The 14,947-nt window shown below is 41.1% G+C and overlaps 1 protein-coding gene across 6 annotated transcripts in view; it reads left to right on the top strand.

Annotated features, from left to right (window-relative positions):
- The window catches only part of MGAT5 (alpha-1,6-mannosylglycoprotein 6-beta-N-acetylglucosaminyltransferase), a 117,672-nt gene that overhangs the window by 47,460 nt on the left and 55,265 nt on the right, over positions 1-14,947 (top strand). For all 6 annotated transcript variants that reach the window (XR_014504185.1, XR_014504186.1, XR_014504187.1 and 3 more), the window contains exons 2-3: positions 1,456-1,852; positions 11,610-11,777. Coding sequence is in view for 3 of the 6 variants with exons in the window: in XM_083408753.1 (XP_083264879.1) it covers positions 1,612-1,852; positions 11,610-11,777 (409 nt within the window). In the remaining 3 variants the exon portion in view is untranslated. The remainder of the gene's footprint in view (positions 1-1,455; positions 1,853-11,609; positions 11,778-14,947) is intronic.

Genomic DNA, 14,947 nt, shown 5'->3' with positions numbered 1-14,947 from the left:
CTTAATCTTGCAGTCTGAGGTGAAGCAGCAAATGGTTTTCTCCCCACCTCTGCCCTTGCACCTTGGGACTCAAGGTGCAGTTTGCTTTGGCAGCTGAGGCAGGAAATCCCGCAAGTATCTCTCCCTCTCCTTGCAGTAAAAATACAATAACAACTAACAATTTGTTGCACTTCGGTGACATCTGAAGTCATCAGCTGGATGCCGCCGTCTCCGCCAAGAGGACTGACCATAAACCATCCTACTAATCTTATATAAGCAAATGATTAACAAAATGTGAACAAAATGTGGAAGTCACTCATTGATTTTAGGCTCTGCGTGTTCTTTGAAAAGATAAGCTTAAACTATATTTCCATTATATCACAGGATGAAACTGGAAACAACTTTCTTTTCCAAATTATCTACACCATTCTTCCCCAGGCTTAGGTCTCCACATGCGGTTCAACCACGACTTTTGTCATTGCTGGCCATTGACCCATTGGCTAAGGATGGTGTGGGGATGTGCATGTAGCAACACTGCAGCTGTGCATGGATGCATAAGTTGTGCTTGAATACTTCTGTTAGGGGAGGGGTAGTACTTTTGGTAGGGGACACATCATGCTCCTTCTGGGATAGTTTGTCCCACCTTCTGTCCCCACCCTGCACTCAGCTCTCACCTGTGGCTCCTAGAACCTGTCAGCCTGAAACAGCAGCCATACCCTGGCTAAACCAGCAGTAAACGGTGTTTCCCTGCGCTCTGGCACTCGTCATGGTGTTCCGTGTGCCAGAAGCGATTTAGTCATGCTGGCCGCATGACCCGGAAAAGCTGTCTGTAGAAAAATCACCAGCTCCCTCAGCCTGAAAGTGAAGATGAGTGCCACACCCCATAGTCAGATTCGAGTGGACTTAACTGTCCAGGGGTCCTTTACCTTTTACTTTTAACTTAGATGGTGCCTTGTACGCCTCCTTCCAGCAACTTCTGCAGCCAAGCTGGTGCCAAATGTATTGCTCTGCTTTCCTTTAAACCACATTGGCAAGGCCAAGAGGGGCATCTTGTCGTCTGGGCAGCCCAGCACCTCCATACACACTGCCCATGCTTGCGCCCCAGGGTGGTCACTTAGGTGCTGTTAACACAGCAGTTTGATTTTACCCCACGGAAGCGTACTCCATTGTCTCTTGAGACAGATGGATGCTAACAGCTCTTCTGTCCCAAATGTAATGTCTTGGACATCAGGTGATAAGGTCAGCCCAGGGACCATATCTGTTAAATACACATTTCTTGATCCATTCCCAAATGTTTCCTGGACTCTATGGTCACTTGTGTCATAAAATATTGATTCATAACAATTTACCAAGAAAGCACATTGTCCTGCTTTCCAAGGCTGGCAATGGGGAATTATAAACATGAAAACAGGTTTGAAGAGTTTGGTGGGTATTTTTGCTACTCTAAATTACCATATGTTTCCTTTTCTCTTGCAGCAGCAGGATGGAGTTGAATAGCAACAATATGTTGACTAAGGAGCCAGAGTGAATAGCACCGGAATTTTGATTGTTACCTGCCTGGACTATGAACTGAGACATTGGTGTGGACTTTTCAAACCTTTTCCAGTTGACTACAGAGCTGGTTGAACAGCCATGGCATTTTTTACTCCATGGAAGTTGTCCTCTCAGAAACTTGGCTTTTTTCTGGTGACCTTTGGCTTCATTTGGGGAATGATGCTGCTGCATTTTACAATCCAACAGAAGACTCAGCACGAAAGCAGTTCGGTGCTTCGTGAACAAATACTGGACCTCAGCAAAAGATACATAAAAGCACTGGCGGAAGAGAATAGGAATGTGGTGGATGGACCATATGTTGGTACGATGACTGCGTATGGTGAGTAGGCTTCCTAAAACAATTAGATGCTGTCCAGGGACTGTTGTTGTAAGAAGAATTATCTGGAGACTAAGTTCAATCCTTTCTAGTTCATCTCCAATGTTAGTTGACCCATTCAAGCACATTCTCTCATTGGTAAAGGTAAAGGTAAAGGTACCCCTGCCCGTACGGGCCAGTCGTGACCGACTCTAGGGTTGCGCGCTCATCTCGCTCAAGAGGCCGGGAGCCAGCACCGTCCGAAGACACTTCCGGGTCACGTGGCCAGCGTGACGAAGCTGCAACTGGCGAGCCAGCACCAGTGCCGCACACGGAAATGCTGTTTACCTTCCCGCTATAAAGCGGTACCTATTTATCTACTTGCACTTAGGGGTGCTTTTGAATTGCTAGGTGGGCAGGAGCTGGGACCGAGAGACGGGAGCTCACCCCGCCGTGGGGATTTGAACCGCCGACCTTACGATCAGCAAGTCCTAGGCACTGAGGTTTTACCCACAGCGCCACCCGCCTCCCTTCTCTCATTGTTAGGGCCCTCCAAAAAAGAAAGGATGCAAGGTTCTTCTTTATTTTATCCTTACAACATCCATATAATGTAGTTTAGGCTGAGTCCACTGGTCCAACTAGCTAGGGATCATGGGAGTTGTAGGCCCAAAAAAATCTGAAGGGCCGAGGTAGAGGAAGCCTGATTTGAACCTATGTCACCCTAGTTATCTGACACTTTTAGCTATGAAGGATATATGATGGCATGAATGGGAATTATATGATGGCAGGAAGACAGGTAAAGTGGGAGTCAGTTTTAGAGAACTACAGGAAGAGAGAAAACACTGAGGTTTCTTTATCTGTCTTCAAATACTTGTTGAACCAAAGGATTGTCTGTTTAGGTTTTGTGAGAAATACATGCAGTAGTAAATATATCAACTAGTAAGTTTCAGGAAAGCATTTGATCATCGAAACTGGGATAGCTTTTGGAATATGGAGTGTGTGTGTATGCTGCCTTCTTAAAGTAGCCTTAAAAATATTGTTATTGGAAGAACACTGAGGTAGGAATATATAGAATATACCAAACACGTTTTCATTACTATCAAGAACTTTAAAATTGACTTGACCTGTTTTAAAAAATATTGTTGATGTATGTATAGTTGCATAATAATGCATGGTGATTGTTTAAAAATTATCCTTTGTGACTCTTAGGTTTCTAAATGTGTGTTGCCTATATTTGCCTTGTGGGCTTTTTATAGACATGTAACCATATGGTTAGTCCCGTTAGCCTCTGTTGCTCGGTCCCTTCTCCTGCCATCCTAGCAGTTCAAAAGCACAACAAAGTGCAAGTAGGTAAATAGGTACCGCTCCGGCAGGAAGGTAAACGGCGTTTCCGTGCACTGCTCTGGTTCGCCAGAAGCGGCTTAGTCATGCTGGCCACATGACCCGGAAGCTGTACGCTGGCTCCCTCGGCCAATAAAGCGAGATGAGCGCCACAACCCCAGAGTCGTCTGCAAGTGGACCTAATGGTCAGGGGTCCCTTTACCTTTACCTAACCATCTCTTTAGTCACTGTAAGAATAGAATGCTTGTATTCGTGAGCTTTAGGTCTGATCCAAAAGGGCTGTCCTTACATTTTTATTGTTAAGAGAATGCTTTAGATATAATAAATTAAATTTGCTCCCCCCCAATGGTCTGATTCACCCTTTATGGCTTCAAGTGTACACCTAAGATTTTCTGCTAAAATTATAATGCATCAGGCAAATTTAGGTGCACATTTGCATGCATCACTGATACACACACAAGAGAGATAAAACTAACTGCAGCTCTCAGTTGCTTATACACTCAGTGGCACACCTGCTTTTACTGAAATGAAATATGTGGAATGCCCCAAATTGTTTCCTTTAACCACAAGAGTGAGAGATAGTCCAATGGTAGCTTCCTATTCTTTATGTTGAAGATCTTGTTCTAGATCTCAAAAAATGGGGAGGACTGCTATTGTCGCATAGTAAGACTTTTTCCTAGAGCAAGATTAACCCTACAATTTCCCACTGTTTTGGAACAGAGTTATTTTTTGCTATGGCAAATAAGCCCTAATTGCTAAGTATGCATTTCATATCCTCCCACCTGTTGCCCTGCTCTGCCAATCCGTTCCTTATTTTAGTGACTCAAAGTGTCAACAATAGTGGCTATAAGGAATCAGGCTTTTATAACTACACAGCAAGAACTCCCCAACTTCTTTAAATGTCACTTTAGGTGGTTTAGGCAAAGAAACATCACCCACTTTGTGGTTGAAATGTGGTGTTTCAGACGTTATATTTTTTATATTTTTTATTTCACAGGAAAAGTTTTTCAAAGCTAAGAAGTTGCATATTAATAGCTGGCAATGACCACAGTGAGCTCAGCCTTTTCCATTGGCTGAAAACCAAATACTAGCCTTCATTTTTGCCAGGGAGCAGCAGCTTCTCAAAAAGTTTCAGTTCCAAGGCCTTTTTCTTTTACAGAAGATTTGGATAAATAGCAAATATCTGATAAAATGGCAGGCCAGCAGCTTGAAGGGCATTGTACTCGGGAGGGGAAGAGAGATTTTTCAGTTTGTCAGCCATATCTTGCTGCACCCTTTTGACCTGGGATAGTCATTGTGATGTCCTCCGTACATTGTTTAAAAGCCTGAATGTCTGGGGCTCAGGATCTGCCGCTGAGGGTCTCCCTATGTATGCCAAAATCCAAAAGTCAATGTTGATTGGGATACCTATGGGACCAGAACGAGAGCAATGATAATCGCATAAGAAGAGCCCTTCAGGGTCTGGCCAAATGATCATCTAGTCCAGCCTTTTTTAACCTGTGGGTCCCCAGATGTTGTTGAACTACAACTCCCATCATCCCTAGCTAGCAAGGCCAGAGCTCAGGGATGATGGGAGTTGTAGTCCAACAACATCTGGGGACCCACAAGTTGAGAACCGCTGATCTAGTCCATCATTTCATTCTCACAGTGGCCAACCAGATGCACTGTGTGTGTGTGATTTAAGGTTGGTTAAAATGTTTCAATAGACCTTAATATTGCTGTGTTGAGCAAAATGTGGATGTAGTTAATATTGTCAAGTTGTAATATTTTAGCTGTATCTTGTGAATTGCCTTGCGGTACTCCTCAAACTGTACTCCACTCTTGGCTCCACCCTTACCTTTTCCTTTCTCCTTTTTTCTGTTATTAACTATGTCTGTCCTTTCTTTTTCTCTCACCACCTCCTACTCCCGCCCCACACCTGTTGGTATTTCCTTTTTGTCTCCCTCTCATTTTCCTTTTCCTTTTTGTTCACTTTATTCTGTCTTGTGTCACATTGTGACTCCCAGTCCACAATTTCATGGAAATTATGACAGTCAAATACCAACTCCAAATCAGAGGCTACATCAGTGATGGCCAACCTGGCCCTCCAGCTGTTTTGGGACTACAACCCCCATCATCCTAACTAACAGGACCAGTGGTCAGGGATGATGGGAATTGTAGTCCCAAAACAGCTGGAGGGCCAAGTTTGGCCATCACTGGGCTACATGCCATACACCTCAGTTACTTTTCCACCTTCCAGTTTGAACCCCAGACTTAGGGGTTAGGCTTAGGAGTGTTCCATAATCCCCAGATCAACCTACATGCAAGATTTGTAGTTTTATATAACAGTACAGTGTGCAACAGAATAGTCCATTTCCTTCACAGTACATAAGAACAATTCAGGAACTGGAGGAAGTAACACTGAATCATGTTTTATTTCTCCTCCCAATGGCATGGGAGAAATGAGGTGGAAGTGCTTGAGCCAAATATTTTACTAAGACTCCTGCACATAATGCCAAATCATAGTTTAGCATCATGTGTAAATGAGGTCAGTGTTAAGTTGAACAATTATGCATTCATTTATGATGACAGCCAAAGCTGGTGGGCAAAGCAAAGTAAATGTTTGAAGACCTGTTCTAACTGTGTGTAAATGAACAAGCTTCTCTATTTGCAAGGAATGTTTATTTGTTTCTGTGCTTATAAGACTGAGTAAAGGCTGAGGCTACGTCTCACCTTTGTGCTACTACCAACCAACCTGACAATTCATAATTAATTACTTTAAATGGAATTGATTATAATAGATTATGTACTTCGGTTACCTTTTTGTAACTAGCACTATTATTTAAACATTTGTATGTCACTTCAATTGATAGGAACAAGGGTTGCTCAAAGTATATTAGATATAGGGGGAAGAAAAATGACAATAGCCCTTACTGATCTGTTAAAAGGAACAAAACCAATGTTTTATGAACAGCTGTGACCAAATATTTTGATTGGTCAGATGCAGAGTCCTATTCCTTGCGTATGCATTTCATATGGTAAGACAGAACTGGATCAATCTGTCTGGTTCGGAATGAGATGATTTTGACTATAGCAAAAGCATGACTTTAGCTTCACTCACTTCGCACCTTCTCCTGGGATGATCTGACTGCCCTTTTAGGTTTCACTGTTTTATGATTCTGCTGCAAGGCAAATTCAGCTAATGAATCAGGAGCATGTGTTCCTTTGTGTTTTGGGAAGAATAAAAACTTAATTCATTAAGTGGCTCAGACCAAAAGCCACCCAAAACCTTGGCACAGCTGCTGCCCACAGATAAAAATAAGTTGTACCAGAAATGGGAAGCATAGCTTAACTTGTATGTGTTGTGTTTTATTTGTTTCATTTATTTATTTATTGAATTTAGAAACTTTCCACCACTCATCACTTTTCATTATTGACTACCAGGAGGTCCCCCCCCCCAATTCCTGTTTACCCAGGCATTTGATGGTTAAAAGATACTGTTCCAGGCAACATTGAAATAATTGGTTGAGAGCATGTGATTGTTTTTAACTGTTTCTGGAATATTTTAATGATATTGATGTGTTTGCCACCCTGGGTTCCCTTGACAGGAAGGGGCGGAATATAAACACAATAAATAAATTTCAAAAATATTGTGGTGTACAAAAAGAAGTAAAATAAAATGCAAAGCTAAAGTTGTAAGACTATTTTAAACCCATTTGTAAAATTCCCAAGAGCAATACCTACCAATTCTACCCTGAAAAAGCCTAGTTGGATAAAACTGTGTTGTATTTGTGTGAGCAGGCACACGTGCACAAATGCACACATGCACATAGAAACGTTTTATTCACAAACTACATGCAGGAGCTCTCTAAAGGCTTTTTCTGTACGTAGTTGCTACACGGGTCATAATCTTGTTTATATCACTGTGTTGATGTCCCGCATCTCTAATTTTAAGCGACATTGGCTCTGATAATCCAAATAGTGTCCCTGTTTTCCATCAATCACATGCAAACCTTTTCACTGGAAAAAATACAGTCATTAGTAAACAAGGGAAGGTCTGTCAGCATAAGTACTTAATTGCATGGGAACCAAGCAAAATTTACTGAACTGCCATATAACATCAGATATGCATTCCTTTTGAAAGTGGACTCACTTTACACGACTTAATTCCACATGTAAACCACTACTGGCATATTTTAGGTTAGTTACACAACCCTGAGAAAGTTACAGTAAACCTTCCTTTTCTTTTAAGGTGCCCCATGACTTTATCCAGAAAAAAATATAAGATCTCATCCTCCACGATCCCCCTCCAATGTTCTAATGTTGTGTGAAATTCATTAGAGCCATGGGAATATAGTATTTATGCTGTTACTGTCATGTAAGAGGTGGATCCTAAGCTCTGAAGCAAGGTTTTTCTTCTCTGTGCAATCCCTTTTTTCATTTAAAAAAAAAGTCAGTGGTTGATTTCTATAAGGCAACAATCTCAGTGTGTTGTTACGTGATTACATCAGACTTTTTCTTTGTCTTTATGCAATGTACACTTTGAATCTTCTATTTTGAAGCATAAAACTAACATTGAGTACACAGGTTTCTTAACCCTTTTACCTGTTTTGCTGCCTTTTAATGGAAACAAGGAGTACTTATGGGGAGGGGGAGAATGTTGAATGGGGTGTGTGTGCATTTGTGGAAAGGTTAAGAAACTAATGTTAACATTTTGCATAATGTGAATAAGAGTCTGGGGGAAAAATAAGCATGGAACTGCATGCAGTATGTGGAATTTCTCTAAGCAGAAGACTGGTAGTGATGGGAAGAAACCATCCTTGCCAGACTTGATAACTAGGTTCAAAACCCAGTTTCTTTTTCCCATATGCTCAGCACTTGCCTCTCTCTTCCTACCACCAAACTCTCTACTTTCCTTGGGGAGCAGCGTTAGGGGAATGAATGATGGACAAGAAATATCCCCCCTTCCTGGTACAATGTTATGGCTGCAAGCCAAACACAAGCAGTGCTGGGAAACAGCATTTCCATGTGCTTCTTTTGTCTGGCATGCAGCCATAGCATCATACTGGGCATTAGACAGGAAAAGGGTACAGAAACCTTTCTCTATTCTCCCGCTCTCATAGAAGTAAGTAAGTGGAGATATGGGGGGGGGGGGAGGAGGCAGGATAAGAGGGCTGAAGGTCTCTGTTTAAGATTTAATCTGACTCGAAAGATCTCTAAGGCCTACAACAAGAGCATCATATTTGAGGTGAAATTATGAGCTGAAAAATACCATCGCTAGTTAACAGTGTTTGTAGCATCTATTATTCATTGCAATTAAGGCAGTGTGGTAAGTTTTTAAGAAGTTTCCACATTATGGGTAGCACAGACAATAAAAGGTGTCCCAACCCTGGCTTGCCATTCTCATCAAATACTAAGATATATTCAAATAAAATACTAAAATATATGTAGCTTTAGCACAATATTACGTAATTAAAACTCCAGCTATATAAGTGATCCTTTAACCATGCACCAAGAAAGCGTATATCCCAAGATATATTGAAAGTGATGAATCAGATCGGTCTTTGCTAACCTAGTGCCCTCCAGATATTTTGGACTCCAACTGCAGTCAGTCTGAGCCAGCACAGCTGAGCTGGCTGCACCTGATGGGGGTTGTAGCCCAAAACATGTGGGTGACACCAGTCTGGCAAAGGCGGTCTTGGTTGTTTATCAGATCAAGCCATCCACTTCATATGTGTAAAGTGCATTGAAGAATATTCTTCCCTCTTACAGGTTAGGAACATACTTAGGTTTTAATTGTGATCTTATACTTCAATGAGAATTTTGTGCAGTGAATCTGTGCAGCGCCCCTTTAAATGCAGTGTGACTGTGTGTGTTCCCTGTACATTGGTTTTCATTTTCTGACCTTTTTGTTTATTTTGCCAGAAGGCACCTGCCGCTTTGGAAAGCTAGATGCCAATTAGTTGTTCACCTTGTTTTCACTTACAATGGTTCTTTTTCCCCATCGCTATCTTATCATTGCGGGATCTAACTTGGTTTGTCTGTTAATCTTGCCAAAGGAGAGGGGAGTTGTGATGCACACAAGTCAGAGCTTACAGCCATTCATTTACTGCTTCGGGTATCTTCTTCCCCTTCCTCTGTTAGGAATGAAAGCCCTTCTTTAGAACTGGTGCCAGAGATGCCAGGGTGCCCTGCTGCTTTTGTATACCTTTGTCTCATTTCCCGATAAGATGCTGGTGGTTCTGTGAATGCATTTGCTTGAAAGGTTGAGGCCACCATGCCCTAGGCAGCTGACTGTTGCATCGCTTTGTAGCTGAAGTAACAAGTATCCCTTGTTCTGTAACTCATGTTTGTCTGTGGCAGCCTCCAGGCTATGGTAGCTTGCATTGTGATTTTACTGTGTATTGCAAACCAAGCAGAATCTGTGCTAGGCTGGCACTTGAATGGAACAAATTTAGAGCATGGTAATGATGTGCTGCTTTCCTCCTCACAAGGAGCCTTCTAAAAAATTAACACTAAAAGAAGATCCACTAAGGCATATGGGGTGCTAAAGGCTGTTCTGAAAGCAAACCCTTTATTCCTTGATCCTAAGTAGCAAAGGAATCATGTACATTTCCTGAGGGTGTTTGTAAAAATAGCAACCTGCCTAGATTAGAAACTTGCCTGGACCAAATGTTCACTTCATTTGGCTTGTTAGCTATAACCGTTGCAGATCTTCTGCATCTGCATTGTTCAGTCATCACATATGTGGACTGCTTCAGAAAACTTGTTTTAATTCCCTCCCCACAAGGAAATAATTTCAAATTTCTATGGTTTCAAAGGATGGGGAGTTCTCAAGTAGTGTCTGTTGAAGGTTTTTAAAAGTCTGAGATAGGACGTAAGAGTGCTTCCGATTCCAGGAGAAAGAAAAGCAGAAAATTCCCCCAATAATGTAGGTTTTTTTATTACCACAGATCAAATTTCCAGCCGAAATCACTTTCTAGTGGTAAATTTGGAAATTAATTTGCAGTTGGAAAAATATTGTAAGATGTTGTAATATAATGCTGCTTTTTCTTCTCCAAGTATTTCACGCTATGCTCTGGTTTTCACGATGTAGCAAGCCAAACCATGGCTTACTGGGGCTGCACAAAAGTTTGCTCTTGGCTAAAGCTTGTGTTGAAGAAAGAGCTTAACCACAAGCCTGAGTTCAGATGACATGTGGCATGGGAATAAAAAAGAGCAGGGTGGAGCAAAGTCCCTGCAATCTCCTCTAATATAAGTTATCTTTAAGAGGTGTATAAGATAGGGTAGTTGCTTACATATTTCTAGAGCAGTGAGGGAAACTGAAGTACAGGAATAGTGGGTTGAGTTAATAAGGCCACTAGAAGTACTCATGTCAGTCTGAGCTAGAACTGCTAGTGCTCACAACTGCACTGCTACTCTAGTGTACAAAGCTGCAAAATATGTGGTAGAATGGATGCTGACTTACAACATGGCGTTGTCCAAAGGTCTGAAGTTATTGGGTGCAAGGTTCTTAAATAATCAACCAAATAACAGGAGTTATTTGATGTTATTCATACATCATATACAAGATGTGTTAAACAAAGAGAGTGAAAGTTTGATTGTTAACCTTTTCAAGTATGGCAAATATTATTGTTGCTCAGTACAGTACTGGTGACATTTAGCAACCCCATCTATTAAGAACAATGACTATTTAAACAGTTAGAAACTGCACATATGGATAAGTTGAGATGGTATACAGATTAAATTGACAAGTTATAAATAGTGTATCCCCTCCCCACAAAAGGTAGCCTTTTACTTTGTATTGAAATACTCTTTTGCGGGATTAAAGGTAAAGGGACCCCTGACCATTAGGTCCAGTTGTGACCGACTCTGGGGTTGTGCGCTCATCTCGCTTTATTGACCGAGGGAGCCGGCGTACAGCTTCCGGGTCATGTGGCCAGCATGACTAAGCCGCTTCTGGCAAACCAGAGCAGTGCACAGAAACGCCGTTTACCTTCCCGCCAGAGCGGTACCTATTTATCTACTTGCACTGTGTGCTTTCGAACTGCTAGGTTGGCAGGAGCAGCGACTGAGCAACGGGAGCTCATCCCGTCACAGGGATTCGAACCACTGACCTTCTGATTGGCAAGTCCTAGGCTCTGTGGTTTAACCCACAGCACCACCCGCGTCCCTTTTGGAGGATTAAGAGGGTGCATATCTTTGTAGTTGGAAAAAAACATAGCTGTTGTCTGTAACTATTCATTATTATAATAAACCATATTGACGGCATATAACTGTAGAATGCCTTTAGCCTTAGAAACACACTTAGGTAGTTAAGAAGGATCTGTGGAAATATTTAGGTAAGAAATTAGAGGGTTGGAAGGGTTTGTTGCAAACCTGTTACTTTTACCAAATGGTTATATTTCCTTGTATATGTTGTTCTGTGTAAGATTAACTGACTTTGTTTTTCTTAACTTAGATCTGAAGAAAACTCTCGCCGTCCTACTAGACAACATCCTGCAACGCATTGGGAAGCTTGAGTCTAAAGTGGAGAACCTTGTAATCAATGGCACAGGTGCAAACTCCACAAATAGTACCTCCACTGCTACTCCCAGTTCAGGAGCAGCTGAAAAACTCAATGTTGCAGGTGGGTGTGAAAGTTACTGTGCCTTTATTTAATTCTGTTTTACAGTATCAAATATCCAAGATGGTATGAATTGATCCTTTTGTTTTTTTAAACGGCAATGGACTTCAGTCTTTGGTGTCAAATCTTAACTGAAGGAAAGTGCACCTCTTGTCGGATCCTAATGTACTTTTGTATAAGACTTAGGCTGCAATCATACTAGTGATTAAGTCCTACTGGTCTCAATGGAACTCCTGGTCTGAGTAAACAGGCTTGAACACTCTAATGAATAATGCTTATCATTTATCTTCATTAATGGGCTCAGGGTCTTCCCATACATTTTAGTTAGTTGTTTGTTTTATTATTTATATGCTGCCCATCTGACTGGGCTGCTCCAGCCACTCTGGACAGCTTCCTACAAAATATTAAAACACAAAAAACACAAAAACTTCAAACATTAAAGGGCTGCCTTCAGATGTCTTGTAAAAGTCCGATAGATATTTTTTCCTTGATACCTGATGGGAGGACAATCCACAGGGCGGGCACAACTACTGAGAAGTTAGGTTTCATGGGCATGCATTAGTTAAAGCTATGATTCTTGCATAACCAGCATTAAGTGAACTGGTTTAGTGAGATCAATGAGTTTTAACTAATGCTGGTGCCAGTGACTTAAAAGTTATCTAATCTGCAAACATGCTTTGCTAAAGAAGGTTAATGCAAGGAAGCCGGTTGATCGGTGATCAACCATGTAAAATAAAGCAGCCCACCTGCAACATAACAGTTTATTGTGATGTTATGTAATCCCTTTGTTTAAGTAACTTGAAAAGGTATGCAATTATATAGCTTTTGTATTCTGTATGGATAATAAAACCAGATCAGAGAATCCACCTTTTTAAAAAAAAAACAACGACCCTTAAACATTTTTGTTTCTCTTGGCAAGCATGAGGCACACAATTATGTGTCTGTCTTTTATATCTAGTGTAGAATTCAGATTTAAGTTGATGCCATTATTTTACCACTTTCTGGTGCAGGGCAATAATATAAATAACGTGTCAGTAAAGGGAATTTGTTTTTAAAAGATTGCACATAACAGATGTGATACAGATCAATTTGAGCAATTGTGAGTGGTTTTTTTACCCCCTTGGAGGAATGTTTAAGCTTCAGAGAACACGGGAAATGTGATAAGGGTGTTTTTGCTTCTTTATAAAAGATCTGCTATGTGACTCTTAGACCACCTTTTTATTTTTGTAGTTGTGTCTATGATTACCACACACAGTGTGATAAAAAAGTTACTAAAAGTATTTAAAGTTTTAAAGAAGAGTGCTATCTAGAAGATGCATAATTTGTTGAACAATAAGTAGCAGGTTTATAAGACACTCAGATCTTAAAGTTTCCCAAGGGGAGCAACTGAACGAGAGAAGGAGAGAAACCCAGACTCCCATTGTGCAAGCAGACTTCAATTGTTCAAGTTGGCAGACATCAGTGGATATTGCACCATATGGATATTTCATTTTAAAGATAAACAGTTGTACCTTGAGAGTTGTACAGAATCTGTTCCGGAAGTCCGTTCGACTTCCAAAATGTTCAGAAATAAAAGTGCGGCTTCTGATTGGCTGCAGGAAGCTCCTGCAGCCAATCTGAACCTGCGGAAGCCCCGTCAGATGTTCGGCTTCCAAAAATAGTTCACAGACCGGAACAGTCACTTCCAGGTTTGCGGCGTTTGGGAGCCAAAATGTTTGAGAACTAAGCTGTTCAAAAACCGAGATACAACTGTACAAATAATACTACATTATTTGGAGCTAAAATTTGATTTCTTGTTTTCTTGTTTCTTTTTTTTGGCACCTTGACCTTGCAATGCATTAGGTCTTATGTATACTAAGAGACAATTTTATAGAACCATGTTTAAAACATAGGTCTTGACTCTTTCCCCTTACAAAGCAATGTTCTTCTTTTTGCATGATGTGTCACATGAGCTGCCTGTTTCAACAACATGCTGTAGTTTCCTCTAAGCTCTTTAGCTTGTTATTGTCTGTCTGTTGTCCCACCGGCATATGACACTATGAATTTCCATTCATGTTATGTATTTCACGCTTCATAGAACTTTGAAGAAGCATTAGCTTTGCAGTGCTTCTTCAAAAATGAAACTCATTTTCAAACAGCTAAATCATCCCATTTTATGAAATCAGAACCAAATTATAATGGCTTGTGGAAGACCGGGAACTGGGGGGTTTATGCTTATAGTGAGATTTGATCAGATGTGTTGCATATACTAGTCAAACACAGTAACATCATACCAACTTAACATTCTGTGATGCAGCAGCAAAAAAGCTAATGCTATTCTAGGCCGCATCATCAGAAGTCTAGTGTCCTGATCAAGTGAAATGATATTCCCAACCTATTCTGCCTTGGGAGTACTGTGTCTAGATCTGGGCAGCACAACTTAAGAAGGATATTGACAAGCTGGAACATGTGCACAGGAGGAGGGCAAACAAGATGATAAAAGGTCTGGAAACCAAGCCTCATGATGAACAGTTGAGGGAATTCAATATATTTAGCCTGGTAAAGAGGAGATATGGTAGCCATTTTCAGATATCTAAAGGGCTGTCACATGGAAGATGGAGCAAGCTAGTTTTCTCCTTCTCCAGAGGCTAGGATCTGAACCAATAGCTTCAAGTCACAAGAAAATAGATTCTGATACCTTCAGGAAGAACTTTCCGACAGTAAGGGCTGTTTGACAGTGGAATGGACCACCTTGGAATGTGGTGGACTCTCCTTCCTTGGAGGTTTTAAGCAGAGGTTAGGAGGCCATCTGTCATGTATGTTCTAGTACATATTCCTGTATTGCAGGGGGTTGGACTAGATGACCCTACAATTCTGTGACTGTATGCTCACTCGAAGCATGGAGTTTGTACTGAGAGAAAAGGAGGGCAGATCTCCTGCACAAGATAAAGGTGTGACCTTGCATGATTGAGTTGCTGTGAAGCTGCACTGCTTCCTGACTCTTCAAAGGTCTGCCATGAGCATATTAGAATGTTGCAGTAATATATTTGCTGATCACATCTTTCTTGCTTTTGATGCACAGAATACACCAAAATCATTTTCATTAAAAAAGTGCATGTCAATAACCAACCATTTAAGAAATGGTGGCATTTCAGCTCTGTTTTGAAGTTCATCACATGAGGTCTTTGAAGCAC

This window comes from Podarcis tiliguerta (assembly GCF_965153285.1).
Source record: "Podarcis tiliguerta genome assembly, chromosome: 1".
In the NCBI taxonomy this organism is placed as follows: domain Eukaryota; kingdom Metazoa; phylum Chordata; class Lepidosauria; order Squamata; family Lacertidae; genus Podarcis; species Podarcis tiliguerta.
Note: the sequence above shows the minus strand (reverse complement) of the source record. Positions and strands in the feature narration are given on the sequence as shown.